General features: G+C 50.5%; 1 protein-coding gene across 1 annotated transcript; it reads right to left on the reverse strand.

Moving 5' to 3' along the window:
* Positions 1–4,775: 4,775 nt before the first annotated feature.
* LOC119093723 (putative methyltransferase DDB_G0268948) lies at positions 4,776–18,269 on the reverse strand. The gene is made up of 7 exons (XM_037216727.1): positions 18,191–18,269; positions 13,497–13,615; positions 12,839–12,999; positions 11,694–11,907; positions 11,354–11,454; positions 6,259–6,399; positions 4,776–5,713 (listed from the first exon to the last, which is right to left on the reverse strand). Exons 2-7 carry the CDS (start codon positions 13,596–13,598, stop codon positions 5,602–5,604), a joined length of 831 nt encoding a protein of 276 aa, XP_037072622.1. The 5' UTR covers positions 13,599–13,615; positions 18,191–18,269; the 3' UTR covers positions 4,776–5,601.
* Positions 18,270–22,508: the final 4,239 nt, after the last annotated feature.

Consider the following 22,508-nt stretch of genomic DNA (forward strand, 5'->3'; position numbering starts at 1 on the left):
GCCGCTGTCTGCAAAAAATACGACACCGAAAAAAGAATGGTGCTCTCCCGCATGTTTTAAAAAAGAAGACGCGACGGCAAATCTGTCTCTTTTCTCCTGCTGGCGTTTTTTTCCTCTACTCACATATTCTACGGACAGCTCGGTTGGCGCCGTGTGCACCGGAGTAAAGAATCTTGCACGGGCTTTTGGGCTAGCTGGGCATCATAAAATTAGGAACACATTACATCAATTTCAGATGAGTATTTTTCTAAATATTTCACGCATATTGCACGACAAATTCAAATCTTGAACAAAAAACTGTGCACTTCAAGTACAACCTTTTGAACTGCATTACCATGAGCCGCTGGGACTTTGTTTGGAAGCGGGCTCACGGTGAAATGCGGTGTTATGACCGGAAACCAGTTCGGATGTTGTGAGAAAACCGCCAATTTGAAAGTCCCGCGAGCTGTGCAAGTGCGGAATCACACTTATTTTACAAGAGTGTGAGTCAGGGGCTTGAAATGGGTGTGGTCACTGGTGGTGCATGCCAGCGACTTGTAATCATCTTGACGTGATGGGGAGTGTGCGTGTGAGGTTTGTACTTCTCAGAGAGAGCATTGTTTTGGTATTCTTTAAGTCCATTGACTCCAAGTAAAATGAGATATATCGATATCTACCTCAAACCTTATGTTCGTGTTTGAACAGGACAAGGTAGTGAAGCTCGTAAACTGAAAGAAACACTAGCACCTATGTTCCAGGGGCGTGCAAAGGCAATTTGCTACTTCATTATGATCTTGCCTACATTTTGAATCTGTTGTAGCAGCACAGCATGTAATTAATCCACTGCATGTCATTGTATTAGCAATTCATTTTGGCAGTAGGGGCTGGTCTGCGCAGCTCATTAATGCACATGCTTCGTATAAGCTCACAGGATACAACTTTGCAGAATCATCTTTCTCTTTAAAAAATCTGAATTTTGTACGCAGGCAAGCACCGTTTGTGAGTCATCAGTGTCATAGCAGCTGTAACTTGTGAGATGCTGAGTGCTGAGAAAGGTGGGGAAGTATTGCTGTTGGTTTCATGGGCAGCACTTAATGATATTTTTATCATGAGCCCTGTGTGAATCACCAGCTTCACCACTTCCTCTCATTTAATCCATCTAACCATAACCACATGCACTCGTCATGTATCCAGAGTTGTGCAAAGGTCGGCAGGTTTGCAGTGTCACTTCACAGGTAATATTTTCTTGTCATACATGTGCTATGACTTGTGTGAACAACATTTTTAAGTGAAGCAGCCCGATGGCTGCAGCATGTTGCATGGCTATGGAGGCAGAAGACTGTGTTTGCATCTTTGCCACCCGTCTTTTGTGGATTTCCAAAACAGGCTGAACAAGTAAAGTCACCTATAGGTTGTGTGCTTTGCTGAAAGTGCTTTGTATATTGTATCATGTGTATCCGGTCAGTCATATGTGAGATGCGTAATTAATGCAAGAATGCATGCTTGACCCATCTTTTCATGATACAATTCATTATGAAAGCAGCAGGGATTGAAATACAAAACCATATCATTGTTCATTATCCCATGCCACAGTACAGCACTGAGGTAGTGCCACAATGACGCTGTTGGCCCGTGCCATTACACAATGTATTACTTTGGTTGACTACCCCATATCAAACCTGTGAGATACCAACTTATAATTTATGAGTGACTGGTAACAGCTGATTTAACAATGTCAAAGGAATATCAACAGTGAGAATGCTGTCGCATCACAAGTTATATCAGGGTTCACCAGAAATTGTATAAATAATCCTCAACAAAAGACATTTTTGGTAGCTCACCTTTACCATTTTTACCAAAGAAATAACAATTTTTGGCAATTAGTTCATAGCAATGCTATAAATTCATTAATCTTTCCGTGTAACTAGATTTCCAGTTATAAAAAAGGGTAACTACTGTGCATTTCACGTGACATCAACGTCAGGACCACAGCACTGCAGGCAAGAATAAGTCGACAAGACAGTTTTCACATCCTCAACAGTGCTTGGCAGGTCCCAGTACGAGATTCATGGCAGTCTTCCCAGCATATCGTGCTTTGATATTAATAATCTGCCCTAGAAGCTGGCGATCGCTACGCTGCGTATGTCAACCAGCCCACCAAAGCTTCTCTTTCGACCAGTACCAAGACAAAAAAAAGATCCACAAACAAACATTCACTAATCCGCCGCCCAACACAGCGCCGGCGACGAGAATGGCTTGTTGTCGTCAGCTTTTGTGCGTTTTGAGGTATTCTTTAGGTCTGGCTGCCAGATGCTGCCAGGTATTGCTGTCGTCACAAAACCATTTCATGACACCCTCAAACAATGACGTAATGGGATGCATTTTACAAATTTTGAAATTTTGCTTCTTAGGGGGGTGTTTGGTGCCCTCAACCTCCAGAGCAAGGGCAATGATGGCCTGGGTCGCAGCTTTCGTGAAGCCGAACGGCTGCGGCCACTGCAAGTGCCGCCAGACGGTGGACGCTGTGTCAATCTATCTTCAGGACAGAGTAATAATTACAGAAACACGAAATATGCAGGTTCTACCTTTGCTCTTCCAGTTCAACCACCAAATTCCGACCTCACTTCGCGGTGCTTCAGGGAACAATCCGCTTTTATTATCAGTCTTGAAATCGTATACGTGCAATAAACGCCTAGACTGCCTTCCACATGTGAGATTTGATGTCATGAAGCGTTCAAAGATGCCTTTTTCAGAAGCGTCATCATTTCCCCCCGCCCACTGACCTCGGCTCAATATTAACGGTTGGACCGACGCCGCGCAGCCTATGGAGACTGCAACGCCTGGCGTCGAGGTTTTATTTCCAAGATTTGCGAGCGCGCATGCCCAAAATAACATGACAAAACTTGTTTTACTAGTCGATTGAAGTGTTTCTAGGTATTGTTTTCAGAAGCATCATCAGTTTCGCTCATCTGTGAGCCACGTCGAAAAATTAGCCACTGAGTTAACGCTTCACAGACAATGGAAACTGCAGCTCCCTGGTGTCGGCTCTCGTTGCTACGATTTGCGAGTTAAAAAAGCACGTTATATAAATTGTATCACTAATCGGTTCTGACTGACTTTTAAACATTTCCAGACGAACATGGTTTGGCTATGTCAATACATACTGCTGACTACTCGATCTGCAATCAAATTTTCATCTTCACATTTTGATAAAACATATTAAGTCACAGTCTACCTTCACAATGTCCTCAATTTCTGTAGAACCCAGATAGAAAAATTCTGAAAAAGCTTCTGAATCCTCTGAAAAAGTTTAGAAAGTCCGCTGAACCACTATAAGTTTAAGGCGACGGTGCTTTATTCCATGCGGTCGTTCAACACGTAATTTCTGTAGTTTATTAACTTCAAAATGCAAACAGAATCGATATCACGGTACCTTCTGGTGTCTGTCCTGGTTACGTGGTAAAAGTAGCAATAATACAAAGAAAACCGCTTCCCTTGTTGACAAGTGGTCTACATCTGGAGATTTTTTTTGGGGGGGGACAAAAAACAACAGGGGGTTTCGTCAATTTTATGTTTTCCTTTGAAAAGGTTCTGGCTACGCCCCTCCCTACACACAAAAGCAGACCAGGTCGTCTACGTTGAATGATGGGCAATTAAATGTCTGTGGGGCCAATTCGCGCCTAAGGCAGGCAGGTTCCCCGAGTCTATTTTTCTGCAGTGGTATGGTGTAAGGTAAGATAAAAGTAGTGTGGTTTAAGGGAAGATACTGTTGCAGGTGTCCAACATATGGTTCACGCACCAATTAGTAGTGACCCTGATCCAGAAATATGCAACAAAGCAGCCATACGATCAGTTCGCAATCAGTCATACAGGAGACAGCCGGGCCAGGGCAGTGGTTGCCGACGGCGGGCGGGAGCAAGGCCTATATAAGGGATATATGACAGACGGACTTTCTTTAGGTGGCTTGGATTGGTGAATTTCCTGCTTTTTGGCTTTTTTCACATTGTTTTTGTCAATTCTAAGCCTCCGAATTTGTTTCCCTCTAAAATGCTGCTACAACTCTTATCTTTTGAAAAACAGCCAGCGAAACGAAGGCGCATTAAAAATCTGTCGCACTGTTAGCCATCAATTAATTTTCAAATTTCCCACTAGTCTCTGTCCAGGTCGTATTTGGGCATCAGCCCTGTGGAGGCAGATGCCTCCTTAATGACCCAAAATGCCTACCCGTTCTCGGAATTTCGCCTCCCCAGGAAAGACAATGTCAAAATTGATGAATAACCTTAGGAGGCGGGATACCTTTAGTTGCCGAATGACATAGATGAGTCGAATAGGCAAGATTTTGTACCAGTGAGAAACAGCCCTAGATGCATATATAGCATAGCAGCCATGACATTCGAGTAAATAGCGATAACAACCTCTATCTCTACCCCCACCCCACCCCCACTCCGGCTATCGGGCTTGCTTTCCAAAAAAAGTTACTGAAGTACATCTTGAGCTTGCCCCACCCTTTTTGAAACGTTCGTGCGCCTATAAGCAGGCCTGTTGTGTGTAAACATGTACGGCTACGTTGCATTATGTTTGCAAGTCCCAAAGGGGAGATTGAGAGTAACAAATGTACACCATGTAACTCTTCTCATTCTGCAAGGCGCTCCAACATTGCGTCTACGTGGATAGTGCACTTTACTTTGTGTTGGCAAAAGGCCGCATTCCTGTCTGATGCCGCAGAGCGCGCTGGCGCGGCGAGCCTGTGTGTCAGAGCGCGACACCTAGCGACGGGCAGTGTGAAACGGCGCTGCGATGGGGAATCTGGTTTATTCACGTCTCGTGGTGAGGCCGACATCGCTGCAGTACACGCGCCACGTCGGCTGGAGTGACGCAGGGCTGAGCATGCACTGATGCAGGTGGCTGATCAGGCACGCACATCATGCTGACGGAGAATAGAAGCAGGCACTCCGCAAGTAATCACACAAACCAGCGGACAAAACCATTTCCAAGGAACGGGAGGTAGTGGGCAGTGAATAACAATATTGGTTGGCGTTCTTGGACCACATACATGTGGCGTGACTAAATCGTTAGCAACATCAACGTCGGCCCGGTATATCCCGAAAAAACAGATTATACAACGATGGGTGAAAAACAGCACCACTACGGCAATGTACGCCATTGCCCTTTGGCACCGACAATGAACAGCTACGTTTTTTAATCACTACCTTTCAACTCTTATATGTCACAATGATAAAGAAAAGAGCCTGGTTCTCATAAAATACCATCCTGAACGATTTGCATGATCTGAATTCTCAACTGGCCTCCTCAGTCGTCTCGTTAATTGCATAATGCCCTATCAGTAATACCCGTACACAAAAAAAAAACACCAAAACTCCACAACCACCAGACACCTTTCAGCTATATTATTCCAACAACATAATGTTGCGGTATAAAATTAATGTCCCAGCATCTAACCCGACCATCCGAAGAGCTCCCAACCAGACCTCGCCCACGTGAAACGAACTGGCTCCCCTATTCCATCCAGTTGAGCGCCATCTCCCGCTATCTCCCATCTCCCGCTTCGTTACCCACTGTCCCAAAGCTGCGCAGCACAATCGCTGTCGTCGCGGGCCGAGATCAAGGCGGCACTGGCTTCCGCGCCATCAGCAGGAAGTAGAAGTACCGGACGGTGATAGCGATAGCGCTAGTATCGACCTCCGGGTCGCCGTTGGAGAGCACTGCATGTAACCTGAGGCAATATCGTGTGATTTACTTTTTCTCACACGATTTCGGCGCATGTCGATGGCACACGTAGACGGCACACGTCGATGGTACACATCGGTGGTACACGTCGATGGCACACGTCGACGGCATACGTCGATGGTACACATCGGTGGTACACGTCGATGGCACACGTCGATGGCACACGTCGATGGTACACAAAGTGTTACAAAATCGCGTCCTGAAATTTCAAACATGGTGTAAAGAATAGGGCGGTCTCACCGCGACATATTCTGTCAGCACCATCTGTCACAGCTTCGAACTCGTCAACGGCAGACATGTTTTGCATCCAGACGTGCACAATTTGCTGCGAATTGATGCCCCCAGCAATATGGAATATGATTACGCTGGTCCAATGCACGTTTCTGCCAACAGCCTTACGTCAGAAATCTGTCCCTGATACAATACGGCAGGATCGCACACACACCAGAAGTCACAAAGCGGTACCAGGTACCGATCGGCCTGACGCTCAGGTGGCGTGCCGGACCGTCCCGCCGGCCGCCAGCCACTCACCGCTCCCGGGTCTGCCGCAGCAGGGCCTCGCCCCGCTCGGCGCCGCAGCGGTCCACATGGTCCTGGAAGCCGGACCAGGTGCTGATGCCGCCTAGCAGGCCGTCTAGGGTCAGCGTCCGCTCCTGGTAGTGGCTCTCGTCCCTGCGGGGCCGCGGGCGGCGTCCGTCACCCGTGCGGGGCGGTGTCACGGCGGCAAAGGGTGGGGTCATAGAGCCGGCCAGACGTGGGGCACTGACCCGAGTGACCTCAGACAGGACGTGGACAGTGTCGGGAGAAGTCACACGGGCGGGGTGGTGGAATGATGAAACTGGACAGAAGTGACGATAGAAGAGAGAATCGCCACTTGAGCAGATTTTATTGCCATTGTTGTCATTGGGGCTTTACGACGCGCCCAGCTGCTGTGGGTAGGTGGCGTCGCCTGCCTCTCAACCTGACAGGAAGGGCGCAGGGAACCGCAGGAAATTCAGCCCCGTATTTCTGGCTTCCTAGGCGTGCAGCTGAACCACTTCACTAGCTTCGCCCTTGCATAGACTTTCAAAGCGGGCTAATGCGCGATATGTCTTGGCTGTTTTTTCCCGCAACCTTGTTTACGGCCCAGAAAATTACGACACAGTGGAGGAGGGGTATTGATAGTGCATTTGTAAATTTACGCGTTGAGGGAACTGAAGGTACGGGGTTTGCTTCCCCGCTGTGCACTAGGGTGGGCCCTTTTTGCAACTTATTTTTTCATCAATGGCTGTAGGTCAAATTCTGATTCGTCGACACATGGCGATCACGAATCAAGCCGTGCAAACACATTTTGAGAAGTTTTCGTGATGGCGAAGCCGAAAAGTTTGCGGAGCGAAACATCGATTTTTCTGCCAAATTGGTTAAATCCGTCACAAATTGGAAATGAAAAAAATTATGTGCCGATCAAGTCGCTTATTGTCTACAAAATGGCACCGCTGAAACCAGTCTGTGTCTTTTATTTTCACTGTGCACGAACAAACGTTTCAAAGCTTGATGCTTAGTGCCCCGGACCGATCATAGATGGCGCTAGTGGTGGCCGCCCTCGACGCCCGCTAGGCGGAGCTCTGTCCCGCAGGGGCCTTCTGGAGTTTAGGTCAGAGCGTAGCCACTCACTGCACCCCCCCTCCAACGCACCACTCGCCCCCCCCCCCCTCCCCCCCCCCCCGCCCCGCCCCCGCCTCTCTCAAGGCCCCATTCTGGCCTAACCTGCCTGAGTGCCTGACTTAGGCAGCTGCTGTTTCTGTATGCGGCGCTTAGCAAGGATATTCAACGCCTTGCCGTCCCGCCTGTCTGCCCCCAACACCGTCGCCGCCGCCTCGGTCGTCAGTTTGATGGCTCTCTCGGTTGACTGTGTGTGGCAGGGGACGCCTGTGCTAAGGTGAATGTCTACAAGAGCGGCCAGCTGCACCGATGTGAGCCCAAGCGTACAGGGTGGCTCGATGGGCAGCTTCCCGCTTCTGATGGTCTCCATCGTCGTGTTCAGCTCCATGTAGCTGTGAATATTACTTGCATTGAACGGCCAGATATGGCGTTGGGGTCCAAGGCGTTGCTAGGGGCAACGACATTTAAACAAAGCCTTGTGAGGCTTGTATGGTCTTGCTTGGGGGTTGTGTCCATGTCGTGTATGTTTTTTTCTTTGTTTCTGTTTACTCTGGGTATTTTTTTATTTTTGAATCTTTTTGGTAATTAATATGGGTGCTCGTCGGCGTGACGCACAGCCGCATAAAGCTTTTAATGTAGTGCCGTGTGACCCGCCCAACGGCAAGTTTCCAGATGTCGCGATGTTATCGGACGATTGCTTAAGATCAAAGCACAACAAAATTACGGAGCTAAGCAAGGGTAAGAACAGATATCAGTCAAGGAAATAGTAACAGAAGAGGCGAATGAGACGATTGCCGTTTGGGAGCGGGCACCCATTCCCACTAAGGACATGAACCGTGCGAGTTATCTAATCAACAAGCTGTGGAAGGAGACGGTGTCGGCTCGAAAGACGAAGGTGTCCAGCGGCCGCCAGTCAGCTGAGCGGCTTCAGGCACGGCTTGAAACGCTATTCGATATCGCGTCAGCCGCCAGAGTGCCGGAGCATCCGGGGGACGCCGCGTTCCTGATGGACCAGAGGTCTACACGCCGCATGTCCATTGGTCCCATGGACGCGGCCACCACCCAGCGCTGGCGTCGGCGGGTGGCCCGGCAGGCTGGAGAGCTGGCAGCGCGCCCAACGTCACAGGCCACCAAGGCAAACCCACAGCCAAGCCCTGCAGTCTGTGGGCCACGAGCTGCCGCCCAAGCAGCCGCACAAGCTATAAGGTCGGCCGCCATGAATCCAGAAATAGAGGAAAATGTTGCTGGCAACAGCGACGGCGCCCCCTATGCCGCTGACAGCGACGGCGCCGCCGGTGCTGGCAACGCTTTTGTCGGCAATGCCGTTGCCGATTCTTCCGATGCCAGCTGTAACGTCACTGACAATACCCCAGTCGCCATCGTTACCAGTGCCGAAGTTGCTGCCTGTCACGCGGCTGCCAGTACTGCGATCACGGATGACCCAGATTACGTTCCCCCACGGCCGCGGGGCACTCGAAAAATTGACTCGCGTCCGTTGGCTGAGGCGGCAGATGCAGCCGGGTTAGGCACAGTCAAAAACAGTCAAGCGTATGTCCGCGAAGTAAATGTCATAAGTTACAAGAAAAAAGCTTCGTCTGGCCGTCGAGAAAACCCGCAAGGAGAAAATATTTGCCATCGCCCTGAACGCCGCTGACTGCACCGCAGTTTTTTGTGACGGTCGCAACGACCCGACCTTGTCCCAGCTACAGCAAGGCACCAGCATATTGGTCACAATCACCTACCCACAAACGTTTCCGTCAACATGCACCCCGGTGACCAGTATATCGGTCACTTTGAGTGTGAGGGCCCTCACACGGGCGAACACGTCGCTCAGCAGCTGCTACATCTACTGACCGAAAGGGGCATTAACATCGACCAAGTCACCACCGTGGGCGGCGACGGCACCAACCAGGTGGTCGGAAGCAAGAGGGTTGGATGGCCCAGGTAAAGGCAAAGCTCGGCCGGCCCCTGGCCCGTGTGGTGTGTCTGCGTCCTTGACGGCAAGACCACTGGCCACGGCACATTCGAGGGGCCGATCGGCAAAGAGTTCCGCGGCCCCGTCCACAACCTGCCGGTGGCCGACTTCCCAGTAGTTGAATGCGACGACTGGATCGAGCTTCCCACCGCCGTCGAGCGTGAGCTCAGCACCGACGTCACACTCCCCTACAAGTGCGCCAAGAACGTGACAGTGGGCGACGCGAGCTCGGTGCGCCACTTGACGCACGACAAGGTGCACCATGCGCGTTGGTACACGGCCCAGAGCCGGCTACTGCGCCTGTACATGGCCACCAACAGTCCGACGCCGCAGCTGGCAGCGCTGGCCCGGTATGTGGTGTGCTTCTACGTGCCCATGGTGGTGCAGGTCAAGCACTAGTCGGACGCAGTGCACGCTGTACGGCACCTCACCGAGCAGGTGCGGCGCCAGCGAGCCCACTTCAGCGGCGACCTCCTGCGGGTGGTTCAACGGAGCGTCACCGACAACGCGCTGATGGCCCACCCGGAGAGCATCATGCTGGGGATGCTGTCCGATCCCAGCAGGGAGGTGTGAGTTGAAGCCGTTAGGTTCATCTTCTTCAAGACCCGCGAGACCCCGCCGACGGGCGAGGTTCGCCGATACGCCGTGCCGCGGGGCGAAGTCAACGTGAACGCCAACAGCTACATGGAGCTGAGCACGAGAATGGAGACCATCAGAAGCGGGAAGCTACCCATCGAGCCACCCTGTACGCTTGGGCTCACATCGGTGCAGCTGGCCGCTCTTGTAGACACTCCCCTTAGCACAGGTGTCCCCTGCCACACACAGTCAACCGAGAGAGCCGTCAAACTGACGATCGAGGCGTTGGCGACGGTGGTGGGGCAGACAGGCAGGACGGCAAGGCGCTGAACATCCTTGCTAAGCGCCGCATGCAGAAACAGCAGCTGCCTAAGTCAGGCACTTAGGCAGGTTAGGCCAGAATGGGGCCTTGAGAGAGGCGGGGGCGGGGGGGAGGGGGGGGGGGCGAGTGGTGGGTCGGAGGGAGGTGCAGTGAGTGGCTGCGCTCTGTCCTAAACTCCAGAAGGCCCCTGCGGGACAGAGCGCCGCCTAGCGGGCGTCGAGGGCGGCCACCACTAGCGCCATCTAAGATCGGTCCGAGGCACTAAGGATCGAGCTTTGAAACGTTTGTTCGTGCATGGTGAAGATAAAAAGACACAGACTGGTTCCAGTGGGGCCATTTTGTAGACAATAAATGATTTAATCGGCACATATTTTCTATAATTTTTCATTTCTAATTTCTAACGGATTTAACCAATTTGGCAAAAAAATCGGTGTTTCGCTCCGCAAACTTTTCGGCTTCGCCACCACGAGGACTTCTCAAAACGTGTTTTCATGGTTTGATTCGTGATCACCATGTGTCGACACATCAGAATTTGACCTATACCCATTTATAAAAAATAAGCTGCAAAAAGGGCCCACCCTACTGTGCACGCTCTTTCTGCCATAGTGAAAAGCAGGTGATGCCATAAATAGCTTGGGACGTCATACATAGCATATATGATGCATAGCATACATACATACAAAGCCCCGTCAGCTGAGTGCGTTGGAAAGCCCCAAAGGCACATGAAAAGTGCTCAACCGCAACACCACTTCTGGTTAGAAGGTATCTAGAAGGTACGAACGCTTGAAGGCTAGAGGGCATGCGGAGAGAAGAGAACATTAGCAGAGAGCGGGACGGTGCTGACCACAGGGTTTGCAGTATGTTGTTCTGTCCTGGACAGACAGAAAATGACAGCGTCCTTGATATGATACCTGATATCTGATATCTTGAAATGACCTGATATCTGAGTGGCATTGCGACGCTTCCACATTTCCACACACTTTGACACCATTTCACATAAGACAGCACTGCCCCGGCCCGGCGGCGCCTGGTTCGTGCTGGCGCCTCGTCTCACGATGCGTCTCGCCGACCCTCAGACGGTGCTGTTCTCTGGCGGCGCAGCCGAGACCCACCTGACCTCGCCCGGGAAGGGAAGCCGGAAGCGTGGGTCGCTGTACCGGTCCTCCACGTCCTTCAGGATGTGGGTCCAGAAGCCGGCCAGGGCCACCTGAGCCTGTTGAATACAGCACAGCACGGTCGGCCGCCTTCCAGGACGAGATGACTCGTTCGTGGTCTCTCTTTTCGGGTTTCGCACAGCACACTCGCTGGAGGATTGCAACCCTCGCTTTTAAGCCAAGGCCATTCTAGGGGTCAGAGCAATTCCCTGTACTGCGCACCCGAGGAACCAGCCGGTTCGTGGTTGTCTCCAAATCTAAGACCAACAGCGCCAAGCTCGCCGGCCTCCGCACCCACCTGCACTATGACATCATTGAGCTCGGTCCAGAGCGCGCCGTCGCGGTACGGTTCGGGGAAGCCGTACCCATACAGAGCGAGCACGCCTCCTGGCACCAGCACGCGGTCCGCCTCCGCGAAGAAACGGGGCAGCTCGAAGAAATGGCAGCACTGGCAGGCGGTGACCAGCTGCACGGACTCGGCCGGCGCCGGGATCTCCTCGGCAGGATATACCCTGAGAGAGAGGGAGAGAGAGAGAGAGAGGGAAAGAGGGAGGGAGAGAGAGGGAGGGAGAGAGAGAGAGAGAGAGGGGAGATGAAACAGAGATGCCATGACGTCACGGAGCGAGGCAGAACAGAGACCACCTGGCAGTGTGGAACAGGCTGAACAGTGGCCCACCCCCGAAAAAATGGTAGGTCCCTGGTCCTTGATAGTGGGCAGCGGGTAACAACGACAGCGCTTCGGCGGTGGGAACTTAATGATCCGCTATTCAATTGTCTACAGCTGTGCAACATTTGGCGCGGCTACTCCACGTCTTTCGGAAACCACTCTGGAAAAACCTTCGGCGGGGAGGGGTGAATTTGACCCCCACCCGAGAGCGTGTTAAGAATAGCGCCATAACCGAGTTTTGTGAATGCAAATGAAAACTATAAAGTCACTGATCGATATGCCAGAACCCCACAAGAAAGACAGAAAACATGTACACTGAACGATATTTGAATTCTGGAAACGCCGCACCTCTCGGCAGGATACCTATCGAGAGGATGAAATGCTACCAGTGAGCCAGCCCTACCAGTGAGCCAGCCCTACCGGTAGCGTGTCGATCTCCCATGGTCAGACTGGCAGTCCCTCAGTCGCCGTACAAATGCTCCATGACGCAATAAAACGATGACGTTTAAGGGGCACGTTTGATACATGGTGGACTTGCGTTGTCTAGAGCAGTCTTTTCACTTCAAGATACCATTGGATACACGCGGACATATTTCATCATATCGGACACTTACCTGGATATCTCCTAATGTGGGACATTCCCTTTAAAGGACATTGGCGTCCAGCCATCGTCGAACAACGAGCCTAGACTCTTTTGGACACAGCGTTGGAATGCGAGGTAACGCAGCACCCTCGGAACACCTCAGCGAAGTTTCCCTTGGGTCTGTCCATCTCACCGGTACTCGATATTTGTGATGGTGTTATTCGCGGTGGCCTCCTTGATCTGCTCTGGGCTGACGTCCGTGGCTAGCATGGAACGGAAATGGGGTGCCAGGCAGCGGGTGTTCTGTCCATTGCCGCAGCCGACATCAAGTGCACGATCCAGCGGCAGCTTCTCCTGTGGATATTCCAGGCCAGTGGGGTGCCTTCCAACCAGCGCATATCTGGTGTTCGACAAGCAATGTGCACGTGCACAAACAACGCGCATGCACAAAGGTTAAGGGAAAATTAATGATTCGGGAACTCTTGGGCTGATGAGCACGCTTCTTTCAGTCATACACTCGATAAGGACATAATAATGCATGGTTGCATACCCTCAGAATTGGAACAGGTGATGTTATTCTACAACCCATATTACACGAACGCAAGTCGTAAGTTTGACCACAAGCGCATCAATTGAATTTCTTAATATCTGCACTGTTTGATTGTAAGCGTGTGCACAGATCCATGACATTTTCAGGGAATACGAGTATGTCGTGTCAAACCTAAATGCACTGCTTCACAACCAAGTGAGGTGACTGAAATTAATATCATGCACAGCCAATGTTAGAGTTTTCTCAATAACAAATATCGAATCAACTATAGCCTGGTCACGTATCCAGCACATAGCCTTACCTTGACAGCTTGCACAACAGCGTTAATGAGAGATGCTGGCGGGTTCGGCCGGAACTCTGCATACAGCTTTGCATGCGAGGATGCCTCAAACAGCCGAAGCATGGCGCGGATACTGTGAACTGAAAACACATCCAAGAAAACGCAATATTATACATGGCGTGACAGCATAGCGTGTTTTTGCTATATCACGCCACATCATCCTTGTAAGAATGTCATCAGAGGCATGGTTGTCATCTTGTGAGGCGCTCTCCGGCGAACGGTGCCGCACGAGGGGGCAGGGGGGGGGGGGGGCGGCGGAGCCGATTTGAGCATTTCGATAGCCTTTCCCTCGGTTGCATCCATACACATCGACTCAGCTATTGTCTATGGCAGCTGTATTACTGTTGTTGAGCGCAACATGCCACTGCCCACGGTAGGCGAGTAAATATAAGTCGGCTTCTGTGGTAAGGTTTAAAAAGTTATAGGCTATATCATCACTCCAAACTGCCTTAACTGTTTGAAGACCTGTAGGTTCGTGTCAGAGATTCGTGGTGGAATCAAAATGATAATGTAAAACATATTCTGAGACACGAATCACTATTTGTTCCATATTTTTCAAAAAACATGGTAAAACTATTGAGGTGTTGGGAGTTGCAGATCAAATTAAAAATATTAATATTTTAGGTAACGGGTCACATTACATGTTGTCCGGTGAGAAACCGGTCGCTTTCGTCATTGCATACAATCTTCGTCACCTTATCAATATTTTTGAAAACCATAGCTCCTTAGCTATTAGTTAGATGCTGATTATTATCGACTGTCTGTTGTGAATCTTTTGTATCGGTATTCTGTGCTTATCTTCACCAATATTGGAGCATAACATCGCAATGTTTAAAAGAGACGTTTCTTCGAGAAGCAACAGCCCCCTTACACAGGGTTTTTCAGCATTTGGAAAGAGCGTCGGACGCCTGTTGAAAACAGGTTACGTCATGAGAAAAGCGTGACGTATAATGCATACCTTTTCGAGGCTGCTCAAACTGAAATTCAAGGAGCTTGCTCGTCGTAGTGTATGGTGCAATCGGTGCAATTCAAGCCGAAATGGCCGCTTAAATCACGTTAATATCCAGGCATGCAATAAAAATGTCATAGATAAGCCCGCTAACCACCTGCAATTGTGATGGAAGTAGGCCGGATTGGCATTCAAACAGGCCGTCTAACTAACTTGCACCATATCACTTAACGTACTGCACAGTGTGACCAGAGGAGAGATGTGAGAAAAAAGTAACTATTGTCTCAATGGCAATAGCTGTCGAGAAGTGCGATACATTCAACAACAGTACAACGCAGCCAGGCGCGCGGTTCACAGTCCGGAGCTATAGACTCGCGCCCTACACGCGTGAAGAGACCTAGCTAAGCAGCCCTTGTGACAGCGACATGAGCCAGCTGCACAGATGCCCGCCCTGCGCTCGTGATGTCATACGAGCACATTCGTCTGGTCTGGTACCCATACCCTGTGGTATGCATCCAAGGGATACGAATTCTTGCTGCGAATTTTCATTAATAAGCGTTCAACCCCTTACACTACTGACCGTATGAGAACTGCGGATGAAGTAAAGTTGTTGTCCAGAATATCCACAGATGTTCAATAAAGGCCAGAAGGGCTGCAGTTGTTAGGACGGAAATCTCTCAAGGATGTGATGGAGTAAGTTGATGTAAAGTGCAGCTGATGGTTCATCTTCGTAGGAACCCAATACATTAAAACAGATTGAGATCTTGCGAATCACCGAATCTTGGAAATAGGAAGTCAGATACGAAAAACCAGGATTCGAATCCTCAAAAGCACAACCGGATCTTAAAACCCATCATCTGAATGTGTAAATATGCGTTTAAATATCTCTCAACATAGGCTATATCCAAACACACTAGATTGCATGCGAAATTATCTTCAAAAATGTTTCGCGTCGCATGTGCATAACATGCAAATTTTTTGTCACTTCAGGCCTGACCATTTCTGGTGTTGCAAGGAGGAGGGGGGATCTCGTGCCCTTGTTTCTTCTCCAAGGGGTATGTACCAAGACCCTCGAATACGAGCGTGTTGAAACCCACTTCCAGCGAGTGCAAGATGGCCAATGGGGCTACCCACCATCGTATAAAATAGATATTCATGTATCGAAACTTTCCACGCAACGATTTTATGTCTGACACATTCATAAACCTATCTATAGGTCAGATACTGTATTATGTATGTTGCGCACAAACTAGTTTTTAGGGGAACGCGTACGGCATCGTGCTGGCTACCTACCCTGTCTGCCTTGTCATACACTTTGCCATAGACTCCTCCATTGCTGATGGTAAGGAGAAGTATATGAATCGTCCCATGCCTAAAAAAAAACTTTTCGAAACGTACACAGTCTGGCACCAATGTCTCTCTCTATTCTTTTTGGCCAAATTAGAAATATACAATAAGCCGAAGCATTGATGACTGAGCAAAGGTAGCCAGAAGCCACTAACGTAGACGTGGGCTTATGGGTTCTAGAGGATTGAGGTCTGATAATTCCGATGAAAATAATCAAATGCATTAATCAAATCAGGTAATCAAATGTCGATCTACCCGCTGTGGGATTCAAACATCAAATTCCAACAAATCCTCACCTGTAATTTCCAGCCTTTTATGAAAACGGTATGATTCTGAAATGCATAGACACTGGTACCTTAGCGTAGGAACCGCAATTCAATGATTGGACGGCAAACAATACAACGCCACCTTGTAAAGGTGGATAAAAATACCACCTTGGAAGGGATTTGGGAGGCAGAAATTAGGCTTCGGAAACATTTTAAAGGTTAACGATTTAAGGGGTTAACTTTTACTTCTGTTAACATCATTAGCGATTTCACAGACTCTTTAAACTGAGTTAACCCACACGATTAATGACTTACATTAAGCGGAGTTAAATCTTTTTATTAACTCCACCCATCTCTGCATATATGCTAGTGAGCGTGCTTTTAAAGATAAAGTGCCAACAATTTTTTATCGCAGCCCACACTGAGCAGTGCGTTTGTACAAGCCTTGATCCCACTATGTAATCGCGGAATGCCTAGTCAACAGCATAATTTTTCGGAGAAAGTTGATTGCGCCCTCATGCTTACCATGGTCCGCCTTGTCTTGCATGACTCCCCCTGACCTTAAACGCAACTGCTACCACCTGGCGCAGGCCATCCCAAGCAGGGGCGAACAGCGAACGGTTAAAACGACTCTAACCCACCCACCTCACCACGTGGGATTGACTCCAAATCAAATCCAAACAGCCGGTCTAACCAACTGAGCTGCCAGTATTTACCCGTGTATGTACCACAAATGTATGCAAATATCCGTCCGCGTCTCACCATGTACATGCTGTGGACTATTTCCATTGGTACCTTATCAGTGTAGGCATTAATAAGCATGACGCTTATCACAGCGCAGCTGCTGAGCTGTTGATTATGTCTGGCAAGTCGTGTGCCAGTAGATATTTGTTGTGCTACACAATATCATTTACTAGTGAAATTGACCGGGTTTGCGTGCGATTTGGGCACAACTTACGTTTTCTTATGATCTTAGCAGTATCAATTATAAGAATATTGTGATCTAGAGGCTCGTAAACTTTGCGAAATTTGCGATCGATACCCGCTTCAGTCATGCGGGCTTCTTTAAACGCGTCGTGCAGGTCTGGGTGGTCAAGCAGTGATTCCAGTTCCTCCCACCGTCCCCGCGCTTCCCGGCGGTGCATGCGACAGCAGCTCCCGCCTGGTGGGCGTTATCAATGTTTTAGATCTGGGCAGCTAGATAGATGATAATGCGAATGTTATGCTACAACATGCAGCAAGAAAATTTGGTCCACACTTCATTACGAGACAACTGAGTTTTGCTCACCCAGTGGATGCACGAATGCTAAGCGAGGTGCTAACAATATTATAAATTAGCAACCTTTTCTCATGCATTGGTGGTCATGACTAAGTGATCAAGCAAAACCAGCTGTTCTGAGCACCCATTCACGTGCTCTAAGCACCCCTTTTACCAAAATCCGAAAATGACATTCACAAACTTTTAAATTTTACAGCACGTACATTCTAATCCCGAAAACCTGTGTCAAATCACCAGTTACCATGAGTTTGTGCTGGCCGGATAGCGATTTCAGTCTGTAAGCAAATTTGTGAAATTCGTCTACTCCCACTGATCGGTAACTGTTGTTCCACATCTTGCAATAGTAGAAGCACTAAATAGCTGGTGCAGACCTCATAACAGGCTTTTACAAGGTACAGGCGAACAGGAAATCTTTGACCACAAAAAGACCACAGCCTAACCGTTCGCCCCTGGAAAAGGCAAATGCTGGCAGGCCAAAGGTCAACGGGCAGCCACACTCGCCACACTATTCACCGCTAGCCACACTGCCATCTGGCTAACATGGCGAGGCATTGAACTCTGTTGATCTGCTGTTATGTTTTCGTAGCCGATCATACAAAACCAGAGACGAGCGGCTATTGGAGCACTGGGTTCACGGGTCACGAAATCCCAGAAGATCCCAAAGTAAGGTGTTTGTTTAAATTTTGCATCAAGGTTGGCGTCCAGCGGAATACGACTCAGTTGTCTTGTGTGGCCGTGCCGTAGCATTTTCGATGAGCAAACGAAACTCAGAGCAGGCCGTAGTGACACGCATTGGCCCGGCACATGAGCTTACCCCAAATCGGTGAAGAGAATTCGTTGCCGCCGCTGCACCAGTCCGCCGTGTGCGCAAACCGCGCGCAGCCGTCCCAGTGTTTGTGTATAGAGACTGGGAGCTCTAGTGTCCAGCGTCACGTGAGTGGCCGACGTCACATATGACACATGGCGCTAACAGACTGGACGGGGGGGGGGAGGGGCACTGTCGGTCAGGAGCTGCTGGTCTTATCACGGTCGCAGTCAGGGCCAGCAGCGGATAGCGACGTACCGTCAGAAAATGGCGTTGCGCTGCGTTTGACCCCAAAGGAACTAGCTTCGGCCGGTGTGGGGAAGTACCGCCCCCTCGGGTTCTGTAACGGATGGAGGCTCAAGCTGCTAATTTCAGGGCCTAGTTCACGAGATCACAGCCCTCTCGGTACGTAAGCTGGGGGGGGGGGGGGGCGGAGGGCACCATGCAGACCACGTCTTGTCGCCTGTGCTGCATGCCGGGTGCCTTCGTGGACCTCGGCGTGGGGTGTCCGGCTGCCCGCAGCGGCTTACGACCAGAGTCACTCACGAGCGTTGTATGCCGATAAGGCCGAGCATTCGTCGCCCGTTCCAGCACCATTGATTAGATGACCGTTCCGCTGTTAGCTGCAGTTCTGTAGTCGTTCGGCCTCTCAGTTGTACCGGCTTACCAGGCACTGGACTCACATCCGGGTGTTCCCACTCCCCCATACCCACTCATTGTCCCCCATTCATCGGCGAGACAGCGAGCGGAAGCCATCTACCGACCCCCCCCCCCCCCCCCCCCTCCCCCGTGGGGATACAAGCGGCGGCGGCTGACGGCGGGTGGACGGCGACTCGGCCGGCCGACCAGGGTACTCCAGCGCCGGCAGCTTGACCTCCGTCTGTCAGTCCAGCGGGTAAAATGGTATTGGCCAGCGCACGTCCCCGAACATCTGAGACCCTGAAACGTCACGAGGCTTTGAGACAAAACGGGTGCTACTGGTGGACCAGGAGCGTGCTTGGCCAACCGGCTGTCAGGAACACAACAGAGGACCGTTCTTACATTGGTAGGCCATTCCGCCGCTCCGAAGTATGCGAGGAAGCTCACGAGATTGGTTGGTGTGGGACAGGCGAATATGTCTCGCGGGCTGGTACGTACAATGTCCCGCGGGGCGTACGAAACGGTCATTCAGTGCCATCAGGGCATCATCATACAAATTGCCATCATGCAACATACCACTTATGATATGCTGTGCAAGACCCGACACTGCAGCCTGCAGGTGAACCATCCTCTCGGTCAAGGTAAGGTAGGATTGATCGTGAACAAGCGTTTTGAACAGAGCAAGCCACTTTGGCCACTCTGCTGGTTCCCCACCAAACTTGGGCGAGGACAGACGAGGGATGTTGTGCTGGAACGTGGACGCGCAAGGGAGTCCACCTTGGGGCCCCCTGCTCACATGCAATGAGCTACCGACTGGGCCACGTGATAGAACACTGGCCAGAGTTGGGCGGTCTGGATGCAGGTCAAGGTGGGCCCCTTGGGTCCGCCGATCAACAGGCACCGAAGCACCAACGGAGGTCAGAAGCTGAGGTCCGTTTGAACTTCTCCCCTGCTCACCTAGATCAGGATGAGCCCCTTGGGCTTCCCGATTAACAAGTTCCCCAGTGAAGTCGTCCTTTTTGTCCTAGCTCAGTTGATCTTCAGCAGCCTTAGTAAGCTGTGCGCGTAGCTCAGCTGCGGCTTGGGCGTCTCTCGCTTCTTGCAACTTGCGCTGTCTCTGCATTCTCGCTCCTCCTTTCCTTGGGCTAGTCGACGCTCCAGCTGAGCCGTCTCCAGCTGCTTCACTCTGAATTGTATGCCAGCTTCTCGGGGGGCTGATGACCTTGCAGACGCTTGAGATAGCTGATGCGATGCAGCTGACGAAGGATCATTATTTTGCTCTGTCAGGTATGTCTCAATGCCGCCTATAGCCTATCTGTGCTGCTTCTCTGCATCTTCAAAGTACTGCTTGGCTTGGGCCTTGTCTTCTTCGGAAGTGAGCGCGGCAATAAGCTCATCATTAAGCTCCTCCAGCTTTTCTAAAGCGTGATCAAGTTCAGAACTAATGGAAATTAGCTGCGTTCTTCTATCTCTACCGTCAATCAGCACGGGCGCTCTTCTACGAACTCTTGTCAGGACACTGAGCAGCCTACCACGTTTCTGTTTCAGCTCCGCAACCGACGTTGTGGCCAGAAGACAAGCAATTAGAAGAGTGCGGAAACAATGGTAAGAACGTAATAGTAGTGCACTTCACCATCAAACTTCAACGTCAACATCGTGCGGTTCAGGAATGTTTTGTTCAACACAGAAGCATGTAGACTAACTGAACCGCGCTGCTGCACCGTGAGCCCCCACCAAGCTCCTGTGACGGACTGTTGCCAGCAGGCTTACAAAGCTGAAACAATCCAGTGAATCGAGACCCTAAGAAACTGATTTGTACGACAGTATTGGTGGAAGCGGCAATATTACGTGACCTGTGCCACAGAAACATAGAAAACAATGAAACAGCATACTATGATCCCAAAAACTCCACGCTTGAATGCGAGTCTTAATCTTTTTCGTTAATTCTGAACATGCATTTGCACTTTACGAGCTTTCATCGTACCTTGGCTACATGTGTTGCACTGAATGTGAAAGCAAATGGCAAATTAACATGGTTCATGGGAGATATTTGATGAATGTTTGGGGGTAGAAATGCAAGTAGACACAGGTAGCAACTTTGAAACTGTCGTCGACGGCGAAAAAAGGACTTTGGGACATTTGTATTTTCTTTACGTGCTTGCTTTCTTTCTTCTTTTTTGGCTACAAAGTTGTTCCTACTATCGCTGATGACGTAACAGGCACTTTCCAGGAGCGCACGCCAAACCTCGCGCCACTCGCCGCGTCATCTGATCCCGAAGCAAAAGGTTTCGCTTAACTACACTAACGGCCGCGCAGCGAGGCGGCGCCACTTGCCGGTGGTCCTTGTCGTTGCACCATCTGTCGTCCCTGTTCGGATGCCATCTACGGAGCACGCAGACGCAACCGTTGTGCACGCAACAGGAGGGAAAGGTTGGAAAGTGTGTTGTTGTTTTTTGCTTGTCGTCCCCGCACTGACGTGCGGAACGCTAATTTTTATATCGGAAAATATCAGGGCAGGCCCCAGGGATAGACGTTGTTCCTTATCCTCCCACATCGCTTCTGCCGTTCCGTAGCCATTTAGCATTACCCCCCCAAAAAGCAAAGCGCATCCCTCATGAGCACGTATTAATTCTCTTGTGTTCACTGGGCTACCAAATCGATGTAATAACAACACCCATGCTAGGCTAAGGCAAATGTTTTGGTAGTCATCGCAACCCTTCCTCCCCAAGCACTTACGATTCAGCTTGTCACGATGCACAAACACCAACACGGTCGGTGTACACACTCTCAGTCACACACCCATACACACCCACCACACAAACGGCTTTGGCAAGAAGAATTCATCGCACTCTTAAACGCTCTGGCGTCAAGAAGCATGCCAAAAGTTGGCTCGACACCCCGGCGTTCAGAAGCGTTGGCACTGACGTGCGGCCGGGCTTCCCCAGACACCACAGACCCAGTGGCGCCATCTCGCCACCAGCGGGCTGCCAGAGAGACGCAACTGACGCTTGTCTAACTCGGCATCACCTCGGCACCAGCCCGCCACCCTCAGAAGAACGCAACTGCGACGACAAGGCGCCAACGACTTGCACTCACGAACACTTTACCAGATCCAGCACACCAGGCGTGAGCCGGCACGCGGCAGTCAGCCGGAGGCCCACTTACAGAGTTCGGTGGCGTCGGCGCCCTAACTGGACGTGACCTCCAAATCGTGCTTTGATAACAGCCCGAGCCCGTCCTCTTGGTCGTGCGCGCTCTGACTCGGTCACCAGCCGCGCGTCCGTTTTCTGTCGGTGTGGGCGCGCAGCCGGCCCCCTTATGGCGGTCAGGCGTCGCTGAACGCGCCGATATCACCACGCACACAACACGTGCGATGACGAAAAGGGTGCCGTAGCATTGAAATCTCTGGACTACAATCTCGCTTTGTGTAGGCATCAACCATCTCCAAATGCAAGATGGGGAACAGTTAAGACCAGAGTCCATCAATAATGCTGGTATGGGGAATGGGCAGTCAAATTGCATCACGGCCTTCTGAAATTGTGGCATCTTGAAGCAAGAAAAATGAGAGATTTTAGCGGTTTTCACATGTCAACCACCGGTAAGGAGCGTTGCTTCCACCGTTGCCTCTTTGATGAGAAATTACGCGAAACGTTAAACGGCAAAACTCACAGTCATAAAACAGTCAAAA

Source organism: Pollicipes pollicipes, unplaced genomic scaffold, assembly GCF_011947565.3.
Source record: "Pollicipes pollicipes isolate AB1234 unplaced genomic scaffold, Ppol_2.1 Scaffold_4002;HRSCAF=4701_pilon_pilon_pilon, whole genome shotgun sequence".
In the NCBI taxonomy this organism is placed as follows: Eukaryota; Metazoa; Arthropoda; class Thecostraca; order Pollicipedomorpha; family Pollicipedidae; genus Pollicipes; species Pollicipes pollicipes.